This window comes from Argopecten irradians, chromosome 6 (assembly GCF_041381155.1).
Source record: "Argopecten irradians isolate NY chromosome 6, Ai_NY, whole genome shotgun sequence".
Lineage (NCBI taxonomy): Eukaryota > Metazoa > Mollusca > Bivalvia > Pectinida > Pectinidae > Argopecten > Argopecten irradians.
In genome coordinates, this window is record NC_091139.1 from 19,932,415 (window position 1) to 19,948,166 (window position 15,752).

Genomic DNA, 15,752 nt, shown 5'->3' on the forward strand with positions numbered 1-15,752 from the left:
CATGTATTGATGACGTCACGTTATTGTCTAGCGTGTGTGAGATGTCTTACACCCTCCTGTGTAAGATAGAGATATCTTTTCCTAGCAACCACAGGATATCCCATTTAACCATGTTACCAAGTTTCAAGAAAATCTGGTAACATTTGCTAGTTATTGAACGGAAACAGACGAAAATGACGTTTTTCGTTAATAAAAGGGGCATAACTCAGCCAAATAGGGTATAATCAAATCCTGATCGAAGTTGGCCAAGGCCCTGAGATATTTAACCATGTTACCAAGTTTCGACAAAATCCTGTAACCTTTGCAAGAGTTATTAACTAAAACAGACGAACATAGCATTTTTTCGTTAATCAAAGGGCCATAACTCAGCCAAATTAAAGTCAAATCAAAGTGGGATGATCGAACTTGGCCAAGGCCCTAAGACATTAAACATGTTACCAAGTTTTGAGAAAATCTGGTAATATATGCGAGAGTTATTTAACGTAAACAGCCAAAAATACTGTTTTTCTCCCATAATCAAAGGGCCATAACGCCGCTAAATAGGGTCTGATGAAAGTGCTGAGCGAACAATTCCTAGCCCTTGACTCACTGAACCATGTGACCAAGTAATAAAAAAATCGCTCAAGATTTGTGGCAGTTTATTGCATGGAAACCAAGCGTTACAGATAGACAGACAATTAATAACCCCCCGTTTCAGTGAAAGCGGGGATAATAAGGGAAACTTACCATTGTCTCGGTCCATATCACTTCTAAAGCGTTTCCTTCTTGGGCTATCAAACATCTCATCACGATAACGCCGTCTCCTGAAATTTTTGGGTGTTTCAATGCGAGATTAGTGATCATGGAATCACAAAATCATAAACATCAAAAAAGAAAACACACACACACACATATCTATATATATTTATAAAAAATATCTTTTCCCTTGTAATTGAATATACATCATACAAAATATCTATATGATTTTTTAAAAATAGGATCAATTTGTTTTAAAAAAGACTTATCTGGAAAGAAAACACTAATTTACTGTTCATTTTGTTAGGTTTAGGTTCTGAATTTTATAAAGCTAAAATTGTATTATTCAGTCGTTTTAATATCCTTTCATCTAAACTCCTATATTAAGTTTTAATTAAGGATAAGAACTGTGATTCCATTTTCTAAATCAGACAATGCACAGTCTACCTGGTACACCATCCTTGATACTCCAGGAGTTACTATCACTGACATTATATCAACCCATGGACTTATGTCATAGTACAACTGTAGGCAACATAATGCACTGGTAATTTCAGCTAAATTTTGTTCCTTTGAATTACTTTCCAAACAAACCAAATAACGGTACACTCAGGTTGACTGTGTGGCTTTGAAGTCTGACGTCGCTCACTCTCCATAATCTTTGAAGAAGTCTCTGCAGGCCTGTGACAGTTTTTTCCTCTCCTAATCTACCTCCATCACTAGGAGATAGTCCAGGGGTGGATATAACCTCAGAGATAAAAACCCCTGTAGTATTGAGGATGACACCTACCTAACCTTTGATAACCCTTGAGTAAGTGTATATAATACAGTCTACACATAACTAATGATAATAATTGAATACAGTCTATACACAGTCCTAAAATAGTCTTACATTGTGTACACATACCTAATGATAACCCTTGAATACAGTCTACATATACCTAATCATAACCCTTGACTACAGTCTATACATACCTAATGATAACCCTTGAATACAGTCTACACATACCTAATCATAACTCTTGAATACAGTCTAAACATACCTAATCATAACCCTTGAATACAGTCTACACATACCTCATGATAACCCTTGAATTCAGTCTACACATACCTCATGATAACCCTTGAATACAGTCTACACACATACCTAATGATAACCCTTGAATATGGTCTACACATACCCTAATCATAACTCTTGAATACAGTCTACACATACCTAATCATAACCCTTGAATATGGTCTACACATACCTAATCATAACCCTTGAATGCAGTTTACACATACCTCATGATAACACTTAAAAGTCTATTCATTGTGTACATACCTAATGATAACCCTTGAATACAGTCATACAAACCTACCTATGATAACCCTTGAATACAGTCTAATACATACCTAATGATAACCCTTGAATACAGTCTACACATACCTAATGATAACCCTTGAATACAGTCTATACATACCTAATGATAACCCTTGAATACAGTCTATACATACCTAATGATAACCCTTGAATACACTATACATACCTAATGATAACCCTTGAATACAGTCTACACATACCTAATGATAACTCTTGAATACAGTCATATACATCCTAATGATAACCCTTGAATACAGTCTAACATACCCTAAATTCATAACCCATTGAATATGGTCTACACATACCTAGTCATAACCCTTGAAACACAGTCTATACATACCTAATGAATAACCCTTGAATACAGTCTACATATACCTAGTACCCTTGAATAAAGTCTATACCTACCTAATGATAACCCTTGAATACAGTCTACATATACCTAATGATAACCCTTGAATACAGTCTATTACATACCTAATGATAACCCTTGAATACAGTTCTACATATACCTAGTATACCATTGAATAACGTCCTATCACGATTCCTAATGATAACCCTTGAATACAGTATACATATACCAGTCTTGGATTAGTCTATATACCTAATGTTACCCTTGATAACTCTTGAATACAGTCTATACAGTCTTACCTAATGAGAACCCTTGAATACAGTCTACACATACCTAATGATAACCCTTGATTACAGTCTATACATACCTAAATGATAACTCTTGAACACAGTTTATACCTATCCAATTTGATAAACCTTGAATAGAGTCTAGGCATCATTTACCGTAAATTGCGATATTCGAATATGGTCATATTTGGATTTATTTGGCACTTGGGTACAAAATTTTAAACACATCTAAAAAATTTGACTACACATTAATTTTGTGATATAACCCTGTATATACATCCCTGTAATATCATCATTTTACATTTTTGTAACCCTGTATATTCTGACAGATATAATAATCAATTATTATTAAACATGTATCACTATTTCCTGATGCAAAATATCCCTGTATCTAATTTACACAATACCCTGTATATACAATGCACATCAGTCTATTTGTATACTTTACACCTTATTATCACTGTTAATACCCCTGTATATAACCCTGTATCACCATTTACATCCTCCTGTATAAACCCTGTATCACCATTTGCACCATCCTATATATAACCCTGTATCACAATTTACACCCTCTTGTATATAACCCTGTATCACCATTTGTATATATATCATTTACACACCATGTATCATCATTTACACCTTCCTGTATATAACCATGTATCATCATTTACACCTTCCTGTATATAACCCTGTATCATCATTTATACCTTTCTGTATATAACCCTGTATCACCATTTACACCTTCCTGTATATAACCCTGTATCATCATTTATACCTTCCTGTATATAACCCTGTATCATCATTTATACCTTCCTGTATATAATCCTGTTTCACCATTAACATCCTCCTGTATATAACCCTGTATCACTGTTTATACCCTCCTGTATATAACCCTGTATCACCATTTACATCTTCCTGTATATAACCCTGTATCACCATTTACATCTACCTGTATATATCCCTGTATCACCATTTATACCTTCCTGTATATAACCCTGTATCATCATTTATACCTTCCTGTATATATAACCCTGTATCACCATTAACATCCTCCTGTATATAACCCTGTATCATCATTTATACCTTCCTGTATATAACCCTGTATCACCATTTACATCCTCCTGTATATAACCCTGTATCATCATTTATACCTTCCTGTATATATCCCTGTATCACCATTTACATCCTCCTGTATATAACCCTGTATCACTATTTACATCTTCCTGTATATAACCCTGTATCACCATTTACACCTTCCGGTATATAACCCTGTATCACCATTTACACCTTCCTGTATATATCCCTGTATCATCATTTACACCTTCCTGTATATAACCCTGTATCACCATTTACACCCTCCTGTATATATCCCTGTATCATCATTTATACCATCCTATATATAACCCTGTATCACTATTTACACCCTCCTGTATATATCCCTGTATCATCATTTATACCTTCCTGTATATAACCCTGTATCACCATTTACACCCTCCTGTATATAACCCTGTATCACCATCTACATCCTCCTGTATATAACCCTATGAAACCATCTACATCCTCCTGTATATAACCCTGTATCACTATTTACATCTTCCTGTATATAACCCTGTATCACCATTTACATCCTCCTGTATATAACCCTGTATCACCATTTACACCCTCCTGTATATATCCCTGTATCATCATTTATACCATCCTATATATAACCCTGTATCACTATTTACACCCTCCTGTATATATCCCTGTATCATCATTTTATACCTTCCTGTATATAACCCTGTATCACCATTTACACCCTCCTGTATATAACCCTGTATCATCATTTACACCCTCCTGTATATAACCCTGTATCACTATTTACACCCTCCTGTATATAACCCTGTATCATCATTTATACCTTCCTGTATATAACCCTGTATCACCATTTACACCCTCCTGTATATAACCCTGTATCACTATTTACATCTTCCTGTATATAACCCTGTATCACCATTTACATCCTCCTGTATATAACCCTGTATCACCATTTACATCTACCTGTATATAACCCTGTATCATCATTTATACCTTCCTGTATATAACCCTGTATCACCATTTACATCTTCCTGTATATAACCCTGTATCATCATTTATACCTTCCTGTATATAACCCTGTATCACCATTTACATCCTCCTGTATATAACCCTGTATCACCATTTACATCTTCCTGTATATATCCCTGTATCACCATTTACACCTTCCTGTATATAACCCTGTATCACCATTTACACCTTCCTGTATATAACCCTGTATCACCATTTACATCTTCCTGTATATAACCCTGTATCACCATTTATATCCTCCTGTATATAACCCTGTATCACCATTTACATCCTCCTGAATATAACCCTGTATAACCATTTACACCCTCCTGTATATAACCCTGTATCACTATTTACATCTTCCTGTATATAACCCTGTATCACCATTTACATCTTCCTGAATATAACCCTGTATTACCATTTACATCCTCCTGTATATAACCCTGTATCACCATTTACATCCTCCTGTATATAACCCTGTATCACTATTTACATCTTCCTGTATATAACCCTGTATCACCATTTACATCTTCCTGTGTATAACCCTGTATCATCATTTATACCTTTCTGTATATAACCCTGTATCACCATTTACATCTTCCTGTATATAACCCTGTATCATCATTTAAATCTTCCTGAATATAACCCTGTATCACCATTTACATCCTCCTGTATATAACCCTGTATCATCATTTACATCTTCCTGTATATAACCCTGTATAATCATTTATACCTTCCTGTATATAATCCTGTTCCACCATTTACACCTTCCGGTATATAACCCTGTATCACCATTTACATCCTCCTGTATATAACCCTGTTTCACCATTTACACCTTCCGGTATATAACCCTGTATCACCATTTACACCTTCCTGTATATATCCCTGTATCATCATTTACACCTTCCTGTATATAACCCTGTATCACTATTTACATCTTCCTGTATATAACCCTGTATCACCATTTACACATTCCCATTAATAACCCTGTATCACTATTTACACATTTCCATAAATACATAATGTGTGTCACTAGTACTGTTTACACATTCCCATAATAAACCCTGTATCACCATTTACATATTCCTACAAATAACCTTTTTTCATTATTTACACATTCCCATAAATAACCCTGTGTCACCATTTACACATTCCCATAAATAGCCATGTATTACCATTTATATACATTCCCATAAATAACCCTGTATCACCATTAGTACATTCCCATAAATAACCCTGTGTGTTATTGTTTACACATTCCCATAAATAACCCTGTGTTATTGTTTACACATTCCCATAAATAACCCTGTGTTATTGTTTACACATTTCCCATAAATAACCCTGTGCCACCATTTACACATTCCCATAAATAAGCCTGTGTTATTGTATACACATTTCCCATAAATAAATCTTTGTCACTATTTACACATTTCCATAAATAACCCTGTATCACCATTTACACATTTCCAAATATAACTCTGTATCATTATTTTCAAATTTCCATAAATAACCCTGTGTCAATATACTGTTTACACATCCCCATAAATAACCTTGTGCCACCATTTACACATTTCCATAAATAACCCTATGTAACCATTAACACATTCCCATACATAACTCTGTGTCACTGTTTACACATTCCCATAAATAACCGTGTTACTGTTTACATATTCCCATAAATAACCCTATGTCATTATATACCATTACCATAAATTACCCTGTAACTGTTTACGAATTCCCATAAATAACCCTGTATCACCATTTACACATTCCCATAAAATAACCCTGTATTACCATTTACACATTCCCATAAATAACCCTGTATTACCATTTACACATTCTCATAACTAAGCCTGTGTCACCATTTACACATTCCCATAAATAACCCTGTATTACCATTTACACATTCCCATAAATAACCCTGTATTACCATTTACACATTCTCATAACTAACCCTGTGTAACCATTTACACATTCTCATAACTAAGCCTGTGTCACAATTTACACATTCCCATAAATAACCCTGTGCCACTGTTTACATATTCCCATAAATAAACCCTGTGTCATTATATTCCCTTACCATAAGTTACCCTGTAACTGTTTACAAATTCCCATAAATAACCCTGTATCACCATTTACACATTCCCATAAATAACCCAATTTCACCATTAACACATTCCCATAAATTACTTAACCCTGTGTCTCTATATACACATTCCCATAAATTACTTAACCCTGTGTCTCTATTTACACATTCCCATAAATAACCCTGTGTCACCATTAACATATTCTCATAAATAACCCTTTGCCACTGTTTCAATATTCCCATAAATAACACTGTGTCATTATATACACATTCCCATAAATAAACCCGGTGTCTCGTTTACACATTCCCATAAATAACCCTGTTTTATTATATACACATTCCCATAAATAACCCTTTGTTATTATATACACATTCCCATAAATAACCCTGTGTCACCATTTACACATTCCCATAAATAACCTTGTGTCAACACATTCCCATAAATAACCCTGTGTCACCATTTACACATTCCCATAAATAACCCTGTGTTATTATTTATACATTCCCATAAATAACCCTGTGTTTGATGTCTTTTAAACAGCATGTTTGAGATTGGAAATCTTGAAGAAGTTGCCATGAAAAAACATTTGAATCTCGCTTTGATAAGCATTGGGGGCAGCCCGAATGCTACTGTAATAATCATAAGATAGATAATACTGAACTTATTAATAGTCGGGATGTATAGGCATTATGCCTGCGTCCAGTATTATCATTATAATTATTATAATTGTTATTATGAATTAAAATGACCACTGATGATGAGGTTCTCTTTATACTGACTTTAAAAACAGGCACATCCATTATGACATCCTTTTAGACTGTCACTGTAAAAAAGTCATTAAAACACAAACCACACTATCGATTGATTATTATTTTTTCTTCATGTAAACCAGAATATGGAGATATAGGTATGTGCACTGTTACTGTGAATTATATCAATAAGTTATGGATGTTACTTACCATTAAAGCCGTATACACCAGTTTTTTCATTTTGTTTGTAATTATATAAACACTAAATATAATATAAATTCTAATGCATAACAATTGGCTATAAAAACACTTGTTTAATGTATTATTATACCTTGTTAAATAAATAGCATTTCACTTTTATCTATTTTATCTATGTATACCCTTTAGTGTATGTAAAGAAATTGCTTACTTTAAATTAGAATGTACTACTTTGCTATTGTGTATTATAAAATAATATACATGTGCTGTATTCATATGTAAATGACGCTTTCATCATGAATAGATTCCAATCTAATATCATGTAACTTAATGTATCTGGTAAGCCAAGTTTTTCTGTGTAAAAACAAAAGGATATCACATGGCATGCCAAAGAGAACATGTCAAAATAATGTTGATCTAATTAATGAACCTTAACATTGCAACACAATATGTAAAACTCCTTCAACAGAACACCACTTATCATTAAACTCTTTAACTGATTTCAAAACATGGAATCACAGAACTACCTTCTTAACAAAAAGATTAAGCTGCACAAGATAAAATGTTAATATTTGATAACACAAAAAGAATTTGCATTATTATTCCTTATAAATTATTATTTGTTGGTATCTAATTAATCATTAATTTGTGTTGATATTCTACAAAAATTATATGTAGTTGATGTAATCTATCATGAATTTTAGTTGTTATTTTTTATAATATAACAGTATACATTTTCGTGAATCATTTGAACTTGTAATTGTATTACAAAAATGTTTTAGAAACTCTTGTTTCTGTTATTTTCACTCAAATTATTTTAGTATTTATGTTTACATAAGTGACAACCAAATATTGTCACAATTTCTGTTGAAATGATGCATGACATACCGTCAATTGTTGGTCTACGCCGGTTACAATCCGCAACGTCTAAGTCACACAAATATTGTTCGTTTTAACATAGGCTTATGAAAGTTGGCCACGGGGGGTGTATTAAGTCCCAATAAACAGGGTTCCACACATACAAACATCAATATAACTATAGGTCTCTGACAGGAGAGAATGAAAGTCCCACTATAGTACAGTAGGTGTGGAAAAGTTCATTCACTCGGACACTGTTGGATGTTAGTATCCTCCCCACCATTAGTCACAAAACAGTTCACATTGAACACTAAACTCTGACCAATGGTATATGTGGTGAGGGGATACCTAACATGTTAGATATTTCATGGATGCAGAAGCAGGATCCTTCGTTTTTATAAAAATTTTGACTAAAAACAGACCAGCATGCTTTTACGGCATCAAGTCGAATGCAAGAATCAAGATTTCAAGATAGTCCTTGGAAGGTGATCAAATTAGTCCATTTTAACACAAAGATTCCATTGCTTTCACAAAGACAACAATAATGAAGGTGTTGATATAAGGTTGACCTGCTACATCAGTCCACTTCTTACTTGTTGGTACTGACCAGAACAGAAAATTCTGCTCCACTTAACTTAATTTTAAGTCCATTTGATAATCTGGTCTGGTTTAAGCTTAATATTAGTCCAATTTTACTTAAGAATTCCATTCCCATTTTTTTGTAGAGAAAATGAAAATGAAAAAAGTCCTTTGAATCAGCATTAATGGAATCTTCACAGTAGAAGGGTAATGTCCAGGTTTGGCAATTCCCATAAAATTTAGATACTTTTACCTGAAATAATCTTCAAAAATGGGAGTAAATATATCCCGTCAATGATACGTATCACCATATACTTACCATCACATACTACACCTACCATAAAACTGGTATCACACCTGAGGGTGTTTATATTTTCTAATGTATCATCGATTTTGAAACCGTTTGACTAGCGGGAGTCGCCTTTTCATATTAAGTAGCCATGAGTGACTACTGCTTCAATACCCAGATCCCCACAGAGTTTTATGTCACACCTCTGTAGTCATGAGAAAACAAGTGTCCAAACCGGAAGAAACTTAACCTATTAAAGTCCCCTCTCCTTCCGCCAGATGATCCTCCTCGGAAAGGTTCCCTCCGGCGATGATCAATCACACGCGAACGAGATCCATGTCGCGATTTCTTAGCTTTGCGAACTATTGCACTCAGATCCACATTATTGTCGGATGGAAACATCTTACACACAGTTTCTCCACAGCGAGCTTCAATCTCCTGCAAGAAATTAATATTCAATGTATTCAATATATGTTCTTCTGCTATTGAATAATACTTATTGACTGTAAAACTTTGTGTCAATATCACATACCAAGTTTTTCCTGTAAAGCATGACTTCTAGTGTAAAGATATACATACCTTTAAATAATGTGGAGCATAAAGTTTTAATAGGGTATGTAGGACTCAGAAGTATCTCTAATTTGATCACATATTGATTGTTACTCTGTTCAATTTATGAACTTTCCATTTTAATCTAAACCAGAACAAATCATAACTGTTCAGACGATTTCATATAATTGAATTGTCATATGGATATATTTGAGACACAATATAGTATCTTTCACAGTTAAAGGGGTAAAGACATATGAACAACAGATGACTTTTGGTAAAAGAAATACTGTTAAATGAGGTTTTGTAAAGAATAGGCAAACAAAAATCTACAATACCTGTCCATCACGACCAATTTTGACGGGTTTGTTGTCGTTCCATGAATTATGAAGATGACTGGTTTTGGTGAAGGATAACTCTCGTCTATGGGACATGAAAAAACATACTTATTACCTAAACCAATTCATACAAAACTAATAACCATGCACTAACATCAAATCAAAAAGTCCTTAAAATTAAAAAATATTTAACTAGCAGTTCAGTTTTAGATTTGATTACCATCTAAATGTATAATAAATATTTTAAAGACATCTCATATTTTCATAATTATTCATCTAATCAGTAATAAAATTTAAAAAGAACTTTACCTGTTGATCCAGTCCAGCTTGAAGACTCCACTCAAAGCTCTTGCACTCAGCCCAGGAGGCAAAACCCAACGAATAGGTGGGTGGTCTTTTGTGGATTCCTCCACAATGCGAGCAAATCCTATACAACAAATTCAATATATAAAATCTTACAATCTTATCTGTCAGAATTCATTTCAGTACAAATGTTGAAAAACACCCAGTTCACTTATCTTATATACAGATTTGAACTATTCAAAATAAAGATGTGCAATGGTAGATGTCTGCTATTTTTGAAATGTTCTAGGTTCTTCAGTATTGTCTATGATAAGCCACTGCTAAGTTGACTATATGCACAAACATAACATGACCACATGACTTACTTCATATTTTATTAAAGATAACGTTTCTAGAACTTTCTTCATGGTTAGAGATCAGTCCATTTTGTCACTTTAATATATTCAAAATGAATTTGAATTGCAGATTGCATGTATTACCTTGAAATTTTCCACTTTCTTTGACGGAAAAGATCAGGATTACATTATCACAGCTCTGAAATTAGGTAAAAAATAATGTTACATGTTAATAGTTTCTTCTTATTGAATTAAAAACAAAAAATCTCAATTTTCTTCAATATGTTCAAGTTCAACTTCTAGGTAGAGTTAAGGTTTAAAACATAATAATTAAAATTAGATTCTAAAATAATGGCCGGAACCGGAGTCTTGAGATCAGAATCCAGACTTTAATTTTTATTTTCTTTGGCCTTATTTTATTTGCCTATGATCTACAAATGTATTTAACAACATTTCAATATTATCTATTTCAAATCACTCATTCCTATACACAGGTGTATGTTATGTTACCCTGAAGGCTTGGTTTAGCTTTGACTCATTCTGTGGGGGTGTTGACCAAACTCCTTTCGCTTTGGCTAAAGCAACATTCTCATGGTTGTTACTTTTAATTAGGAAGTAGCGAGCTCCTCGGAACAGATATTTCAACTTTGAGTACATACCTGCAGAAATATATAAGAAACAACATGACATTGGAAAAAGACTATTTTTTGTTTAGTTAATTGCTATATAAATCCTGGATCATTCAGACAGAGTATCCTGTCAGTTATGTTAACAGCAAGGACAAATCTTAGGATAGCTCAATAATATTTCATACACCTCAAACTATTGAAACTGTCCTTTGTAGCACTTCAGCAGCGGTTTTATTTTTAACATTTTAAAGTTATATCTGCTTAAAATAGCATCATTTCCATCAAACATTATATATATGCGTATTGAAGATCTTACGTCTCTGTGATGAGTCATCAGATTTGTCACTCTTGTTATCATTTTCATCCCCACTCTTGTTTTCCTCCTCTTCTTCCTCAGAATCTTTTTCCTCTTCCCCTTGCTCTGTTCCCTCACCCTTGTAGCCACTTTTCCGATCCCACTCAATGGGTGAAATTCCTCTCTTCTTTTTCTTCCTTGTGCTCGGTCCTTCTTCATCATCACTCCTCATCTCTGCATCTGATAGTAGGACAACTCAAGCAGTTAGCACAATGTAACACATAACTTATCAACAATACCAGTCATAACATTACACTTGTTTAACAGTAATGACTCCAATAACAAGAGATCCAAGAGGGATCTTGGCACCAAGAATGATCTATGCCTGACAATGGAGGGAGGAATTTGTTCTCTGCTTTTTAAACTTCAACTATCAAAATCCAAGATGGCTACCTGTGTGCCCATTGACTGATAGGTCCCAAAATGCAATAAGTACAACTAGGGCTGTAGGGGAATGTACATATGAAATTTCAGAGAGATCCCTTCAGTACTGTATGAGGAATAGAGCTAACAAGAATTGTTAACAGACGGACGGGCCATCGACGAAAGGTTATTTGAAATCTGATGATAGTGTGCTAAAAAGAGAAATAAAACTAACTTCTAGGTTTTAAATTTTCATTTGAATACAAACCTGGCCATTATTAAAGTATTCTATAAACATTAAGGCCAAAAAAAATTAATTCTTAGTTTCTCAGGCCCCGCTGAATCGACATTTACCCACCGCAACAACGTTTTTTTATGCGCCATAACTTAAAAATTAAAATCGAGACCGCCGCATCGAACGCACCCCAAATTTCCATTTGAACTTGTCCGAAATTTCCATTCGAAAACGCACCCGGAAATTGGCTCCAATTTTAGTATGCACCTTTCATTTCCGGTAAAAAATGGCTGCCGATGTCAGCATTTGCTCAAAACGGAATGTTTCCTCCCAGGATTATGTGTTTTCAACTGGTTTTCTTTGGATATAGTGACGATTGAGATATTTAAAAGCTGTTCTTAAAGACTAAGTAAGAATTTATATTTTCCACACGTGTTTTCATTGATTTTCATGTCCTTCAAGTGAGAAAAAAATAAAATGTTATCTGCTGCATTTGTTTTCAGAAAAATAAAAAAATAAAAAATATTCTTGCCGCCCGCACTGACTTTTTAAAAAAGTGGCCTGAGAAACTAACAATTAATTTTTTTTGGTCTAAACAAAACAAAGACTTAAAATAAACACACCAGGAAAGCTAATAATGTAGATAGAGTAACTGTAAGACATAAGAATATCATCAAAAGAATAGCCTTGCATTTCAAAATTAATTTCACCATTAGTAATGTCAGCAATACCTGAGCCAGAATCGGAGAATGAAGTAACATCGCCAGCGCTACTTCCTGCCTCACTTCTTGTGTCATAGTCTTGGGTATCTACGTGCTCCACCTGCTGTTCCACTGGTCTTGTCTCACTCTCCTCCATCAACAAGTCCAGTTTGTCATCAGACTCATCAGCCAGATTCTCCATGCTTTCTTCCATAGGTACAGGGTCTGACAGATAAATATCAACAATGAAGAACCTCAAAAGAGCTACAAGGTATTGATGGGAATCGGATGGAATTTGATCAATCATAATCAAGCAGCATCAACCAACTGATTTTCATTTAAAATCGGATGAGGATATAGAATGTATAATAATAACTCTTTTTTGCGTTTTTGCAGACTTTTCCAAATAACAATGGTATATTGGGAAGGGAATTGCCAGGAGTACATTGGTGGTGACGGGAGAAGTAAGGGGTTAACTTTTATATTTCATAAGCTATGCGTTATACCTGGCATAGGTTCCTCGGGAATCTTGACTTTTTCTACTTTGACTACGGTTTTAGTCTTTGCTGGTCGTTTGACAGCTTTCTTCACCACTTTCACAGGTTTTTCTTTTGATTCTGTATGAAAGGAATGTGAAGTGTCAAACCACACATGGATATAAATTTATAGTGTGTTTTATTATGATTCATACTTCTATAAATCACTCTTAAGCATAATTCAAGTCACTTGCCTCCAGCTGTATTTAACATTTAATCACTGTGATTTTATCAATAATGCAAATTATTGATATAGATGTAATTGAAATTCTACAGTAAACCAAGCACTGGCTAACAAGTAATTCTTAAGAAAGACTGACATTGTTATCCACACAAACCTTCCAGAAATGTGTTTAAAACTACTACCTTTATTGCTCTCAGCACCACCTTCTTTGCTCTTTGTCGAAACTGTTTTCTGTGAAGATGCTTTTCCTGCTGGCTTTGGTTCCTTGCTTTCACTGACAACCACAGAGTTGTCTGTGTTTTGTTGTTCAGAGGTCGTTGCAGCATTGTGGTCTTCCTTTTTGACATTAGAAACTTTTTGTGCAGTTTCTTTTTTTACAGGACGAGCCACTTTTGCTTTTGGCTTCACCGCTTTCCCTTTTGCTGATGCTGGCTTGGGCTTAGTTTTCACAGGTTTCTTTGCTGCAATACGAAGAAAAACAATTAGAAAATAATTCTAGAATGAAAGGTAGCTACTGTTGTAGCGGAAAAGATATCATCTTCTGAATGACTTTTAGGTGATATCTTTTCTGTACAAAAGTGAACAATATATGGGAAATACAGAGAAAGAGCTAGCTTTCAAGACATTATTGGTTTTTAATAAACATAAGAAAATTACAAAATTATTGTTACTGGTATGTCAAAAATTTGGAGGGGGAGCTCGAGGATGGCATTCAAAATTATGCCTGATCTCAACTCGATTTTCCCTCTTCTAAGAAGAGAAGTCCTCTCTGAAGACCTTCCAGCCTATAGATGAAAGAGCTTCCAGAAGCAGGAGAGCTACAATCGAGTGAACGGAAGTTATATTCTGAAAGTAGAAGAGTAAATTGAGTAAGGCTCTGGGGTCCATATTAGTTTGAAATTACCAGGAGTTTTGTCTTGTTCTCCTATTTCGGCAGTGAGTTCATCATCAACATGGCCATCAAGGATGTCATCTAAAACGTTGACTTCTACAGCCTCGCCACCTGGAAATAAATAATTTTTTTATACAATCAAAATGTTTCAGAACATAAAACATTGTTTAATGTTTATTGGTGTAAGTGTTAGTACATGTTGATATAGCTATGATATGTTTGCACTTTTTTCTGTGCCAAATGTCTTGAGAAATTGAATTTTTTACACTCGTGATCAAATAGGCCCCGCAATTAAAATTTAATTTAATCTAATTTCTTACGATCTCGGGCCAATAATTGAATTTATAACCAGCTGAACATGAACATTTTACAACGTTATGCAAAAGAAACGATATCATGAAAATAATGCTACCAGGATATAACGGGCATTTCCATCAAAACGAGAATGCATAATCACCCGGATTTCCTCACTGATCCTATATTTTGAAACACGCGGATCATGCAACGTAAAATAAGTGGTTTACCTTTGGTATCTGCCATGTCGACCTCCATTGTTTGCTTCCCTTGGCCTAAAAGGTAAACAATGCAACCGACGGCAACATGCACGCCAGTCCTAAGGCTCCTGAAATATATTAAATTGAATATACATAAACAAAGAGCTTTGAAGACTCGTCTATACGAGTTCAATATGGCTGCGTAAACTATCCAAATCTCCTCTATTCTCGCGATATTTTCCCTTCGGGTGTCATTCTT

General features: G+C 34.4%; 1 protein-coding gene across 1 annotated transcript in view; it reads right to left on the reverse strand.

Moving 5' to 3' along the window:
* LOC138326389 (claspin-like) overlaps window positions 1-15,713 on the reverse strand; it is a 40,921-nt gene extending 25,208 nt beyond the window's left edge. Inside the window, exons 1-12 of the mRNA XM_069272499.1 lie at window positions 15,524-15,713; window positions 15,012-15,110; window positions 14,290-14,568; window positions 13,894-14,004; window positions 13,418-13,612; window positions 12,050-12,268; window positions 11,615-11,763; window positions 11,249-11,303; window positions 10,776-10,893; window positions 10,467-10,551; window positions 9,830-10,017; window positions 727-803 (exon numbers count right to left, since the gene is read on the reverse strand). Coding sequence (XP_069128600.1) covers window positions 727-803; window positions 9,830-10,017; window positions 10,467-10,551; window positions 10,776-10,893; window positions 11,249-11,303; window positions 11,615-11,763; window positions 12,050-12,268; window positions 13,418-13,612; window positions 13,894-14,004; window positions 14,290-14,568; window positions 15,012-15,110; window positions 15,524-15,551 — 1,603 coding nt within the window. The 5' untranslated portion in view covers window positions 15,552-15,713. The remainder of the gene's footprint in view (window positions 1-726; window positions 804-9,829; window positions 10,018-10,466; window positions 10,552-10,775; window positions 10,894-11,248; window positions 11,304-11,614; window positions 11,764-12,049; window positions 12,269-13,417; window positions 13,613-13,893; window positions 14,005-14,289; window positions 14,569-15,011; window positions 15,111-15,523) is intronic.
* Between the last annotated feature and the right edge of the window lie 39 nt (window positions 15,714-15,752).